The sequence below is a fragment of the Lissotriton helveticus genome, chromosome 8 (assembly GCF_964261635.1).
Source record: "Lissotriton helveticus chromosome 8, aLisHel1.1, whole genome shotgun sequence".
NCBI lineage: Eukaryota > Metazoa > Chordata > Amphibia > Caudata > Salamandridae > Lissotriton > Lissotriton helveticus.
In genome coordinates, this window is record NC_136069.1 from 1100285598 (window position 1) to 1100300723 (window position 15126).

The 15126-nt window shown below is 42.8% G+C and overlaps 1 protein-coding gene across 1 annotated transcript in view; it reads left to right on the forward strand.

Annotated features, from left to right (window-relative positions):
• PRKX (protein kinase cAMP-dependent X-linked catalytic subunit) overlaps window positions 1-15126 on the forward strand; it is a 412224-nt gene that overhangs the window by 383659 nt on the left and 13439 nt on the right. The window contains exons 6-7 of the mRNA XM_078657985.1: window positions 9154-9211; window positions 13828-13905. Coding sequence (XP_078514111.1) covers window positions 9154-9211; window positions 13828-13905 — 136 coding nt within the window. The remainder of the gene's footprint in view (window positions 1-9153; window positions 9212-13827; window positions 13906-15126) is intronic.

The following is a 15126-nucleotide window of genomic DNA, read 5'->3' on the forward strand; positions in this document are numbered from 1 at the left end:
GTTTCTTTTATCGCGCTTTAGCACTACTCATCCCAATGCAAGGTGTTAGAACGCTCTACATCACATGTACAGATTATACGTTTACAATAAATCGTGTATGTACATCAGTATAAAGTATGTGCTACATAAGACAGTGAGGGTTACACGTTTTAGGAGCCACATGCCCTTTATACCTCAATGTGCTGTTTTAGAAGGATTACAATTTATGAACTGCAAGTAGCAAAAGGATCTCGGTCTTAAAATCAGCAACCCATTTACATAAAATAAAAATCTGTCATCTGCATGTTGCATAATGTGCTTTGCGGGAGATATAACCCTCTATGCTACTTTGATTCAAAACTAGGACTAAGTAAAACACATATATCTCCAGTAAATGTTATCCTCCAGATTTATCTAACCATTATTGTTGTTCCCTGAGATTCACCTGGCACACAAACATCTCTGCAGCAGGTGCCTTAAACCCATAAGATATTTTAAAATACAGACATGTCAGCCAATTAGGCAAAACATATTTACTGCCACGTTTCACCTTGTTGTCAATTTGTGGCAGAGGTTAAAAAAATAAATGCATGTGTTAAGGGACACATTTTGCTTTGAGGTTGGGCCCATAGTTTGACAGAACCCAAATGCAAAATCAAATTTGTTAAATACTGTAATATGCTCAATTGTGCTCAAGATAGACCTGCTAAACATAAGTGCTATCTTAAGATCTGAGTCCCAGGATGCTTGTTTCCAGTCCAGGGAAGACGCGGCATGGCAGTTCTGCTGGACTGATCCCATAAGAAACAAGGTCAAGACTGATTTGCATATGGCTGGGTCTGAACTGGGGTGGCGAAGTGAGCTAAAGAATGATGATGGATTCAACCCAGATCTGTGACTGGGGGTGAATGTCAATGTCAATTTCAATTTATTTGAATATGATTTGGAACTCGATTGAGATCCACATATACTTACAACAAAATTATCTGTACACATTGAAGCAACATAAAAACCAAAAAATACATTCATATTTATACAAGATTCGTAACTATTAATATAATTCCCAAAAACATTTGAAAAAGTAAAAAATTCTGAAGCAAAACATTTCATTGGGAGGATTGAGAATAGCATTGCAGAAAGATTTAGCAGAAGAAATGTTTAACTGTAAACAAATAGGTCTCACCCATTTACGACGGTGGACCATTAGTGCAGGGCATACAAATAAGATATGGGTAATGTCCTGAATTAAGTTGTCATTGCCGCATAAATTGCATTTGTCAGAACAACCATGCCATCTAGCTAATAATTTATTTAGGGGCAGGAGATCATGTCTCAAAAGAAACCAAAAGCGGTGCAATCCGTGAGGGAGGATCCAAGATGCATAAGGTTGTATCTGTTTAAATATGTAAGAATTAACAACCTCTTTAACACCTTTTTTTAGGATGAGGACATCTCTATTTCTCCGTAAGCTTAACTCCCAGGTTGCCCGTTTTAAAGACAACTTTAGTTGATATGGAGTTAGTGAAAAGAGGGTTAATTCGTCCAATTCCAGTAAGGTCACTGCCCTTCTAAAGTTCTTTATAAGTAGAGTGTTCCTTCATAGGGCCTAATAATTCCTTTTTAATCAACGATCTCAAAGTTGCCGATTTGCCCATGGCTAAATGGAAGACCCAACGTATGACTCCTGCCAAAGCCTGAACCCAACTGTCCCGTATACCGAATTCCAGCCTAAGGGATTCTACTCTACAAGCATTATTAACCGACAGTAAATGGCGCAAGAGACTACCCTCGATGGTATCTAGGAAACCCCATTGACTCAAATCTATTAACTGAATGCCGTAGAGCAGAGAAGCTGGAATTTTTGCTCGAAAGGCCTCTAGTAGATGGGCAAAATGTCGTCTGCCGATAGCCTTATAGAGAGCACTCAGTCCATTTCCCTGGGACTTTGCTTTCCTTATATTATTATCTATATGGGGCTTAGGGCTCAGGTTACTGCATACTATTTTCCCCAAGAAAACATAGGATTTTACCATATCTAGTTTCTCGCTGCCTAAAAACCAACTGAAATTTCCAGATTTCGATTTTCTCTTCCCTGTAATACACATTACCTTGCTTTTTGACATATTGATCTTCAGGAAATGGGAACCAGCGAAAAGATGTAATGCATGCAGTCGATTATTCAGACCCCTCGGGGTAAGATCTAAAAGAAGAATATCGTCTGCATACATTAGGCATGCAACCGGTTTGTCCCCTAAAGTGGGAGCTATTCCTTCGCTAAGGGATAGAAGCTGAGGTAGGTCACAAGTATAAAGAGAGAACAACAAAGGTGCCAATAAACAGCCCTGTTTAAGACCATTAGCTGAGGGAATTGCTTTGGATAGGCCTCTCTCTCCACCTAACAGTACCTTACACCAGGTATCAGAGTGGAGTTCCTGGATTAGGTTTAACATCCTAACTGGCATACCCAAAGAAATTAATTTCTTCCACAGCAAAGGACGGTCAACTTTTTCAAAGGCCGTGGAGAAATCGATAAAGGCCGCATAAACCCCCCCTCCACGGACCCTGATATATTTGTCAATTATTACTTGGAGAGCAGTTAAGTTATCCAGGGTACCATGACTTTTTCGAAAACCTGTCTGTTCTAAGGGAAGTACGTTTGTGTGTGTTCCACCCAATCATTAATTTGTTTCAGGAGACATCTCGCAAACACTTTGCCAATTGCATCCAAAAGGGCAATTTGGCGGTAGTTTTGGGGAGATAATCGGTCTCCCTTTTTAAAAAGGGGTACTAAGATACTCCCTTTCCACGAAGGGGGGATCTTTCCAGTAGAAAAACAAGTATTAAACAAAGGGCATAACAATTTGCTCCATTTCATGCTGCTTTGTTTTAGAACTGAGATAGGAAGTTCATCTGGGCCCATTGCCCCAGATGAGCGCATTTCCTTTATTGCTATTTCAATGTCCCTTTCGCATAAAGGGGCTAAAAGCTGGTCACTCTCTTTAAGACCTGTTGGTAAGACCATTGCTCCATTATTTGCATAAAGGGTAGAGACATAATCCACCCAGGATTTTTCTTCAATGGGAATAGGGAGTGGTCTAGTTCTTGAGCCACAGCCCTCACCTATAAGGGACCAGAACTTTCTCATTTCTCCTTTGAAGGCCGCCTCTCTTAATTTTATCCAAATGGCATCCTCACATTCTTTCCTAAATTTTACTTGTTGTCTTTTCCTCCTTCTTTTTAATAAAGTTATCTTATGTGATCCTTCTGCCGTTTTACAGAAGTATTGTTCCCTTACTAATTTCTTTATTTCTTTATTGAGTAACTGTAGGGGGCAAGAGGGTGTTTTGAAGCACCTTTTCTTTTTTGTTTTTTTAGCTACCAATATCACTAGTTTCATGAGATCCTGAAAGCACGCAACTTCAGAACCATGCCACATAGCAAGTTCGTTAATTGCTGCATCAAGAACTTTCTCCAGATCTTGTTCTGCTTTTGCGTTCCAATAACATCTATCTGATTTCACTCCAAAACTTACCAGGTCGCCATTTAGTGACCATACGTCAGCTTTTGGTGGATTTATATTCATAGTGAGAAAAATAAGTTTATGGTCGCTGAGAACCGTTTCAATAACCCTCAGATCCTTTAGTAGAGCGAAGGTGGAATTCTCAACTATTACATAGTCTAGTATAGAGTCTCCCTGATGGGATTTATGAGTAAAATTTGCAGGGGAATCAGATGAGAGCCTTCCGTTTGCTATGATTCCGTCCGTAACGGACAGCTCTTTAAGAAGTATCTTCCCTCTCGTATTAGTTTTAATTTTCTCAGGGAAGAGAGCTTGAGGGATATGAAGAGATTCTTCTTTAAATTTATCGCAAAACAGGGTCAAGCTTAAATTGGAAATTCAGATCCCCTACTAAAATTATATAAGGGGTGGGAGAATTTACCCTACGGCTCTCAATATAGACAAAGACCTTTTTTAGAATTTCATTGAAACTAGCTTCGGGGGAATATAGGCATTGATCAACACTATGGGTTTAGATGCATCAACATTATCCTTGCCAAATAACGTTATAGCCTGAAAGAGGTTACAAGAGTCCAGATAGTGTGAGAAATTCCATTTTATCCGATTGGATAGCAAACAGGCAATTCCTCCCCTAGCATGACCTCTCCTGGACGGGAGAGCAGGACCTTCTAGTACAAAATAGTCTCTTCCAATTTGAAGTTTTTCCGAGCACCAGGTCTCCTGGAGACAGATCACACTGGCTTTTGAAGACTTAAGGAATTGAATTTTTTCTGGGCAGTTCTTTAACCCTGCACAATTCCAAGATATTAGATATTAGAGATAAGTCATCGCTAAAGAAGAGGCTTAGGCGGGTACTCAATAGTCAATTTTTTAGACAGAACACTTGGTAACCAGTTCCAACGAAGGGTTTCATCTAGTACCCTAACTTGAGGGGGTATATGAGGGTTAGGGTAGGATACAGAACGATGATCTTTGGACAGGCAAATTTTCAAATCATCGAACCCACGGGAATTTTGTACATTTCTGGGCACAACCTGTAAGCGAGGTAAAATGGACCCTAGGGCTCCTAAAGACATAACAGGTCCGGGAGACAGGAGATTCCCCCAAACGGGCATAACGTCAATCCCTCTACTGTGGAATTCTTCAGACCGTTGTAAAATTAAATTTACCACTAGTTTGGAGTAGAATTTTACCCTTGTTAAGTTTCTACCCTCTCTCTTCAGAATCCGAACTAGGTCTATATCTGCAGTTTGAAGCAGTTTCAACCCTGCTGATTCATAGAAATATTTAAGAAGTAATGATCTATTTAGTATACAATCGGCATCAGAGAGGGGAAGGAAATCCAGAATAAGGGTATCGACGAACTCCTCTGTGGGAGATTCCTGGGGTACTTGGCAAACTACCACTCCTTCCCTTTTATCGGAATAGGGACTTGCTAAGGGATTAAGAGCGGAGGGTGCGGGGCGAGTAGACAAGAACTAATTTTTTTTGGGAATTGATATTAGCAAATCCCCATTTACCATAGGGGGCTCTCCTAGAGAGTTGGGAATGCTGGGAAGAGAGTCAGAGCTCAATAAACTCGGAGCCGCGGGAATTGAAATGTCCACAGCTGTATTACCTTCCTCACCTACATCCTTCGGTCCCAACTGGGAAGCCTGGAATGATTCTTGATTTGAAATCATTTCCAGGTTTGCTCTCCAAAGGATTTTTCTCCGTCTATTCTTTTCAATTCTTTTAATTTGTCTTCTCTTTTTTGTCCCATTCTTCTTAACTTTCCCTAAATTCTCCTTTTTTCTGTCACCTTCTTGTTCTTGAATCAGCTTATCGCCCCCAATAAGCAGTTTATTGAAGATTGGAAATAATTCTTTATCTACGTTTGGTTCCTTTTCATGCTGCACTTCAACTAACAAGGGTCGGTCTATGTCATTTTTTGTCCCCATTTCACGTGAAACCTCTACCACAGGATCTATGTCCGCTACACAGTTTAAAATGGGGGTTTTCAGGGGGAGGACAAATTTTACCCCGCCGTGCGAGGGATGAGAAATAGAGGGGAACCCATTATCCTGCAAACGAATTTCTTGATCTACAGGGACAGGTTTCACAGTATCCGAAACGAGACTCGGTTTTTCCTCTGATTTATTGCATAACAAGGTCTTCAACATTTGGGTTACTGTTTCCAAAACGCAATCAGAACCCCCAACAAATTTCTCTAGTAGTACCAAAATGGATGGTTTATCCAATCTAGGGGGATCCTTAGCATCACAACCTGTTATATTAAGATTGAAATTCATAGAGGTATCTAACTGTGAGATATACGAGGGAGTACTGCTATAAAGATGGAGGACAGGTGCAACTGGAGTTGTTGGAGTTTTATGTAAGTCCCTCATCTTAACAGAGTCCACCTCGATATATCTTCTACAGAGATCCAAATCCAAGTCAGAAGAAGAGGCTGGGCCACTATTATTCCCTTCTTTAGATGGTAGAGGGCTTGCTTCATATCTTTCGGGAGGAGGCTCCCTAGTTCTAGGGAGAGGGACATGGACAGACACCACCTCCCTTTTTTCAACAACTTTCGGGGAGGTTTGAAACACAAGAGAAGAAGAAGAAGAAGAATGATTATTTGGATTATGTATAGAAGGAGACACATGATCAGACAATAAAACCATATCATCTCTTAATGTGGCTGGAGGGGAAGCCCCCTTTTCAATATTATTCTTATGGACCAAAACCTCAGTACACAGTCCCATTCGGAAAGAGGAGTTTTTTTCCGATTCGTCATTGGATGGATCAACATTTGGCGCTCTCATTTTTTCCCCGCTCCCAAAGATTAAATAACTGGCCAGTACCCTTAAGTTGTACAGCATGATTGTCCTTATTTCGAAGGGGGTTCGATTTTGTTTTTGAACACGACCTCCCAACCAGTAGTCTTCCGGATCTGAGTTTTTTGGCCATCATTTCCAATGGAAATCAAAGATAACAAGGGTATTCGAAACAATCAACAAAACACAATGCAAACTGTGGGGGACACTGGAGGGCTTTCGAGAAAAATAAAGGGGTTCAGCCGTCGAGGGCCTCAGAGGGCCCGCCCTTTGCCCTGGCTTAGCCCCGGGCTCGGACCCGCGCGCGTCCCGCGTGCGCGTTATCCCTAAGCAGCTATATAACGGGAGGGGGGGGGCGGGAAGAGGACCAGCTGCGGCGAGACTAGAGGCGCAGCGCCCGCTGGGCCTCGCAGTCCCGCAGGGGAGGGAACACTCCACTCGGCTCCTCCAGAAGATAAGTCCGTCCAACAAAGTTTTCTTCGAGCGGCGCCCGCGAAGCGGGGGCCGCGGGCAGTGGGAAGTGAGACCGGCAATCAGGAAGCACTACCGCTTCGTCACTCCGTTAGGCAGCACTCCAAACCCCACTAACAAGGAGCGGCGAAGCGAGGAGAAGATGTGTCTTTTTTTGCCCCTCCCACTATATTCTCCTTATAGACAGGCAAACAAATGTCCTTCATCTCAGATATGTCGCCAGCTCCAGCACGTTATGTCCCCTCACGCAGCCTCCCCACCATGGCGTCGCACTTTACGGGAACTGTTACCACACAGGTTTGTCCCCCCAGGATTAACTGGTCTTCTTTGCTCTCCTAAAGAGTATTAACGAAACTTTTGCTCTAAGGCTCACTGAGGCTCGCTGTGCGTGGCTCACCTGGGCTCCCACGGCTGTTGCTGCTTTCAGCTGCTTCCACTAAGCGTCCGCCAGTCCGTCACTCCAAATAGCTGTTAGTGATCCCGTTAGTGATTCCCACCTCAGCATGTAGCAGCTCACAGCCCCATGCCGCCCAGAAGAAGATTGCAGCTCCCGCCGCACTAGAGCACTGCACTGCCGCACCTAGAGGCACCGAAGGGGCTCCAAAGTGCTCCGGATTGCAGCGACCGGCACCTGCTAAACCAATTGGGCCCCCGCTGCACCTAGGGGCACTTGGGGGCACCTGGGAGCTCCCGCCGCTCCAGATAGCGGTTCGTGCCTCCAGCCGCCCGAGAAAAATGTTTGTGACTCCCGCCGCACTGAATCACTGCACGGCCGCACTAAAAGCAATTATGCGGCTCCCAACTGCTCCAAACGCCGCGATGCAGAGCTTGCGACTGGCAGCTCGCCTCTCTCCAAGAGCGGCTACGTTAGAAGGGAGTTGCTGCAGCAGGGGTGCTCGGCTCACGGCGTGTGGGGGAGTCCCAGGGGTGCAAAGGAAAGCATTCACCCCCGGCTGCACAAGCCGCTACACCAGCAGGTTCGGTGTCTCAGACGCCCGTCGCTGTTGCAGTAGAAAGAGGACTCCGTCACTCGCGAGGCTCTACAAGAGATTCCAGAGTTTGGCCGCACAGAATGACTGAAATGTTTCAGTGCTCCGTCCATCATCTTGTGTTTGCCATTGTTACAAAAGTCAATAAATAGAAAAATGAAAGTTCTTTGTCCACCGTATTACTTTCACATTTGCAAAGCCAATAGCTGTGCATTTAACTAATGCGAGACCTATTGTTTTGCAAATGCTTGTTATCCTTGTGGTTGAACGAGTGGCCCCTGAAAGGGGGCGTTCTGAGCTACATGAATGGTTAACCATTTCCATTTATTATGGCGTATTAAGGCTTAAAGCATCTACAGATGGTGAGATCTTCCCTAAAGCGCTCCAGGGGAGAGGATGCACTTGCTCTGCAGATCATGGGCTGATCTGGTTATTTCTTGGTTACCCTCTCAGAACCGCTGGTAAAACCTATGTATAAGAGTACATTTCTTTGCAATTGCATTGGATTTGCACTGTAAAGTAGTAGATGCTACTGTGATATATCCATAGTAATAAGGTGTACTAATGTTCGCAACATTTGTATGGCTGAGTGTGATCACTATGCTGTGACTAGGGTTTGGGGGGGGGAGTGGTCTGTGTTACAGCTAAAATTGTGTTTTCTTCTGTGTGTTTAATGGCCCTTTTTGTGCTGATCTGTATGCACCGTACACTTTTATAGAAATTGTTGCTTGTATGCATTCAGGTGATTATCTGCTGTGATGGTTATGCATGTATTTCATTTATAGAAATGGTTATTTGAGGTTTGTCAAGACGTATGTGTATGTATTGGTAGTATTCTTAGATCTTTGTTACAAGAAAGTAGTCTATTTTCATTCTGATGCTGGGGGATTATGTGCATATTTTTATTGTATAGGTGATGTTTGTGTTTAATAGTGTGTTGTAATGTTTGTAATTTGTACATTTATGAGCCATTGTTTCAGAAATTGTGATTTTTTTTTTTTTTGGAAGACTTGACAGTGGAGTGTTTTGTATATAATTGTATGCAGTTGATCCTAAAACAAGTGTTTTTTCACTCTCTCAACTGCCAGTTAAAGTATCACGTCCCCCTAATGATGATATGAGCTAAGCACCTGGGTCCTTCCTCCAAGCCTTCCTCCCACGGATTTAAACAACACAGAAGTGACAAATCACTTTGCTTCTCCATTCCAGACCTGGAACGTTTGCACTTGAAGTGCAGCCTAGTAGACCCATACTCGTATAAATAAGTCCTTGTGACATCTAGATGCGCATGTCTCAGACAATGGGTGGGTTAATTGGTATTTTCTTAATTATCATGTCAAACATGCAGCTAATTACTTTATTTTCTATTTTTCAGAGATCTCATTAAGAAACTTCTTGTTGTTGACAGAACAAGGCGATTAGGAAATATGAAGGTTGGTTTGACAAGCTTATAAAAAAATAAATGAGCACATTCCGTTTCATGCACCATTTTGTAGGTCTGGGCTTACAGGCAGATTTATTAATTTCACCAGTCTCATGTTTGCTTTTAAAAAAGTTTTTAAAAATACATAAATACGAATATTGCACTGAACCTTTAGGCTGCTGCATGTTTTACTGTTTGTTACTTGTACAGTTTCAAAGCCTGTTGTACGTTTAATAGAAGAAAAATCACAGGCTTGCAAGGGCCCGTCTAATTGCGAAGGTTAATGTTGGTCTGGTCCCCATCCCTCTTCAAATATTGCATATGCGGTAACGTCATAGAAGAGAAGTAGAAATGTACTCAGCAATTGTGGCTCTTCCAATAAAGCCTTGTCCTCCAGGGTCAACATTGACTGCCTCCTTGATGTTTCTTCACCAGAGTTGTCCATTTTTTGGCAAGAAAATGTTAGACATTTAACATGTCCGAATCCTATAGTATGGCTTGAAATGCAACGAAGGGAAGTGTGGCAATGCATAGTACTTTGTGAGGTGCCAACTCTCAAAGTCTGTGAGATAAGATAATAAGACTTTGTTAATTAAAATCTGAACAGTAAGCTCAGCTGGAAGCAACATTATGGACATAAAGGAGTCTACCTTACCAACACAGAAACTAAAAGCCAGTTAGTATCTACTCTTATTCCAGTCTGCACTGATTATATTCATTTATTATAATTTATCATAAAATGAATACATTTTTACAAAGCACTCCACCATGCTCAACTTATTCCTGTTGAAACAATCACAATCATCCTAACAAGCACAAATTCCCTTTTCACAAATATAGGATTGAGCCATTTTCTTCTAATATTAACAATAATACAGGAACCGGATACATAAAAATTGATGCAATATCTTGGAATGTACAGAGACTTGATCACTGCTCTGTATAACTCCTTTATGTCCTCCTGTATTACCCTGGTGCACTGTGTATAAAGTGTTAACTAACAAAATCACAATGAACTCCGACGTCAACATTTCACATGTGTTTCTGAGCTTAACTGTCTCATGATTAATGCAGTAATACACATTGCTGTCAGCAACAAGTTTATTTGGTTCACTTTTGTAAATTATCTGGTCACTTTTCAGCTAACTTGATAGTTACTGACAGTCTTTATATACAACGTATTTAACTGTCAATCTACCAGTCGGTCATTTGCTCTTTTGAACAACTCTTTACGGTCTATTGTTTTTGGTTTTTCCCAGCTAAGCCCAGGTTCCCGTAGGAAAGACAGTAAGCCCCTTTTGTCTTTTCTCTTCCTATAATCACATCAACCACAGACCACCTTCCCTTTATTGAAGTAGCTTGGCCAAAAACAAGAACAGCTGATGTTGTTGGGTTGACTACATGCCAATTGGTCTAACTGCAACAAATCCGAACATCCACTGTGAGCTGAAGGCTGATAGTGGTGCCACATGGTGCAGTATCTTGTGCATACTCTAGGAATGGAAGATGGTAAGCAGCCCAACTTGTCTTCTCTTGGTATACATTTTGCCACATAGGCGTCAGTTCTCACTTAATTCAATTTTAATCCAGGTGTCAATGTTTAAAAAACAAATATCCTTCAATAGCAGGAATAAAATTGTAAATTGATACTTGTATAGCGCACCACTCACCCACAAGGGTCTCAAGGCGCTTGTACGAATACCGCTGTGGAACCCATCCTGGCTTGTCCTGTGAGGTGTCCACTCCTGGGCACCCCCAAGGTGGAGGCCAGGCATCCTTAGCGTTGTGGGGGCCGTTGTGGAGATTAAGCAAGCTATTGCCCAGAGTTGCAGAGTGGGACTCCATGATTGGAATAGGCACCAAGGCTAGAATTATCAGGTCCGTGGAATTTTTGAGCCCAAGACCCGCCGAGGCGGGGAATTGAACCCTGGCCCCGGGCTAGACCTCTGCATCAGGGTCTGCCGCTCTAACCATTGAGCCACACTTCTCCACAGGAATAGAACACCCCAACTATATAACTTCTTCCATAACAGACCTCAATCTGCACCATCGAAGGTCATCTAGTAGTCTTTAGAACTGGTAAAACAAAAGTCATCAAGTGGAGCCGTAGGAAAAGCATTGGATATTGACTTTGCACGTCAAAGTCTGCTCCAAGAGACTTCCTGCTGATGGGTGCTGAGTCAAGAAGGCTTGATTACCTGGGGCTGGTCTGTGACACCTGGCTTTAGGGCGACTAACTGGCAGCCCTAGCATGACTTAGCCCACACAGAATTCTGTGTCTCTGTCTGGGTTTCATTGAAAGGCAGGAATGGCGCTGACGTTGCAAGATCCGGCTGTTAAATGTAATTAAGATGATTAGTGTTGGTTTCAACTGTTGGCACCTGCAGTTCTAATACCTCTGTTACTCTATGTGCTACCACAGCAAAGGGGGCACTTTTCTCAGTGTGGGGCTCAAAAGGGAATCCAGTTACATCTCTTGCAAGGTATGAAGCACACTGGCATCTTGGAGGTCTATGTGTAGTGCATCATCAGTAAAGTGAGAGGGGGTAATACATTGTCTACCTCCTCATTGTCTCCATCATTTGGAAGATCCTTAGCGTATTGTTAGGCATCTGAGTGAGAGCCAAATAAGTACTGCAGTCACCGAAGATACTGGTGGCATGGTAAAGGCCCTGCGGGAGAGTCTCCTAACAATCTGCCTAAGCCTTAGCAATCTCTTAACGAGGCATTAGGCAAGAACTAGCTGAATACTGTTTCGGATGCCAAATCAACTTCTTTTTGGAATTCGGGACAGGCACCAATGAATCCAGGACAGACTCCAGCCAGGCTCAAACCAAAGTGGCATCCATCAAACGAATGGAGGCCCAGCACCAATCAGGGGCCCGGAAAGAGGTTTAACTGGATCAGTAAGTTCTTGGGCAGGACCCACCGTCAGAAGTCAGTCTGGCAGCCTAGTGGATCCATGATGCCCAAAGGTGCTAAGGAGGCTCTGGAATCATAAAGAAAAGCATCAGAATTGATTATTTGCAGGCCACTACCCCGTGTGGCGTCAAGAAGGACCCTGGACATTTGCTTCAGCTATGGAATAGTCTGAGTGAGACAGCTGGGGCAATATTGGGCCTTTAAAATGCAGACTGCAGGTGCAGTGGGTTGGTGACTGTCTTATGATGTTTGTGACTTGATTTGTCCTTGGACTTCATCCTAGACTTACCCAAGGGTTGGGACCTCAGCCGGCACCAGAACGTGGAGCAGGAATCCGTCCGCTACCGGAAGTCGGATCTTTTCTTATGCTCTGCAATATGCGCCTTAGCGGCCTCTTTCTTAATGGCCTTTGGATGCACCAGGGAGCATTTATTGCATGGCCTCAAATCATTCTAGTATCAGACACCAAAGAATGATGACATGGCAGACCAGAAGCAAAATCTGCTTCCTGCAGTTCCAGCACGCCTTGAAGTCTGTGTGGATGCCGTCTTCGCGGGAGACATCCCTAGCACATTCACTAGAAACGTCTATACAATGCAGAACTTATTTCATCTGATCTGCTTTCTCAGTGAGCATGGCTTTAGTGACTCAGACCTCCCCCCCACCCGCACCCCCAATTACTCTCTATTATACGTTTTCTTTCTGCAATCGGAGATTTAGGGGAGACCTAGTCGGACAACTCACTTAATACTCTAAGGTTTCTGATTCTCAACAAAAACTACATGCTCTTTACCTAAAACAAATTAATTGGATCGCTTTTTGGGAGCTGTGGAATAACTTGGAATGCCTAAATTGTTCGACAGGCCATATAACATCCCTTTTCATCAGATAGAAGCTTTGACATTCAGTATGCAGAAAATTATACTTGGTGCAGTCTGTGTGCCACGTTCACACCACTCTAGCATTTCTTGCTTATCAGTGCATTCTCCACCAACAGGAGCCAAGCTCCTAACACAGTTTCTGCCTCCCTTTTTCAATTTTCACCAGCCCGCTACCTCTCCCTATGTGGGACCCAGACTTTACTAGAGGACGGCGCTCAGAGCAGTGAACAGAAGGGCATAAGGAAATGAGCTACTTTAAGTAAAGACCTCTCGACCTGTAGGAAATCAGCTCCAAAGAGTGTCTGCCTCCTTTCAGTCCTCACTGCCCCACTATCTTTCACAATGTGAGATCGGCTTGTTCTGTATGGTGACATGCAGAGCGGTGAACTAAAGCGTACAAGCAACCTAGCAGCAACAGGTAAAGTGCACACAAGGTTTCCAATAGTAAAATCACCAGGGGTGTTTGAAGGGCCATAACCCACTGACTGTTCTTAGACTGAGCAGTTAACGCAAATAGTCATTTATTAGTGTGCAAGTAAATACTTCCATTAGAGTCAGAATTGAGGTGGTCCTCTTTAAATGTATTGTTGTGTTTTTGATCTGTAATTAGAATTTCTGGCTGCTTGAAGGTTTAGGGATAATTTTTCAGAATATACTATACACATAATAAGATTTGTAGGTGTAATCAAAATGGAAGCATGGATGATGTTGTACTTTATCAATCCTGAATTGTTACAGTGCTTTTTTTAACATTTTAACAAATACATGAAATGATGATTGGCAAAGTGTAAGTCTCTCAAATATCTTTGTTTATCATTTTTAGAATGGCTCAGATGATGTGAAGCGACACAGATGGTTCAGATCTATAGACTGGGATGATGTCCCTGTGCGAAAACTGAAGGTAATTTATCAAATCTATCATGATGTACACTTTTAGATTTTGCTTATGTTAATGCATTCAATTTTACTCCTTGGTTATTAGCATAATGTCTGACTATTAAATTAACTAGACAATAGTAATAATACTTAGCTTTCTTATCTGCGGTAAAATGTATTTCTACTCTTTTCATACAAACTTTATTTCAAATAATGCCAGTGGATAAACATAAAATCTTCGTTGCCCTTCAAATCAATATCCTTCTTTGCTTACAATTAAGATGACTGTTCTGCACACAAATTCAGACTGTTTCATGTTATGCCGCATTTGAAATAAATTGAATTCTATTCAATGTTTCTTCGCCTTTGGTGCACTCAGATCCTGTCTCAATTAGAGGTCTTTGTAATTCTCAAACTTCAATCATCATAGAACATTGCCACTGTGCTTTTGGTGACTTTCTTATGGCGGCCACTGTCAGATGTGTCTTGGGTCTTTTAGAAAACTCCCCCTTGTCCACCTAGCATGCTCATTAGGCTCACTTTGTCCATGGTTGGATATCCGTCATTGAATGCTTTTTTTAAGTCCTGGGTGCTAGCCCCTGCTCCTCACTTCCCCAAAACATCCTATTAGTTGTGAACTGCCCAGTGCAGATTTACCTTATTGCTCCACTTTTTTAACAATTGTAATGTTCCTGGTCTTTATATTGCGAGAGCTAGCTCTCGGTCATCACATGAATTATGGTGCTGCTCAGCTTCAACTTGCGACTGAACTTCACAGATAACTCATGATAACTCTACTCTGAAATGGATTTAGGCACCCTCTCTTTTGGACCTCAATGTTAATGAAACTATTGGGTTCTGCTCATTTAGTAAGCCCAGGTTTTTCGGTTTTTTGATCATCCGGTTTTCGATGTTTTACTGTGTGTGGTCTTACTACTTGTGTTTAACCCACGGTAATCGCATGCTAAATGTACTGTGCATGTTTACCACCAGTGTCTGCCTTTTAACTCTTTGCGTACTTCTGTCGGCCATCGGCTGTCGCGCGGCCCACTCATTAAACCCGCCGCAGCGGTAAACGGGTTAAGATAAGGTCACTGTGACCCAGCTAGGGTAAGGAGTACTTGGCTGGTTACACATAAACATGCATTTGCTGGCTGCACTCGTGAGACTGTCCTGCGAAGCCCAGAAAATGCACACAGGTAGCCTGACGCAGAGGGTGGACTCTGCAAGGTCAGACGTTGACTTG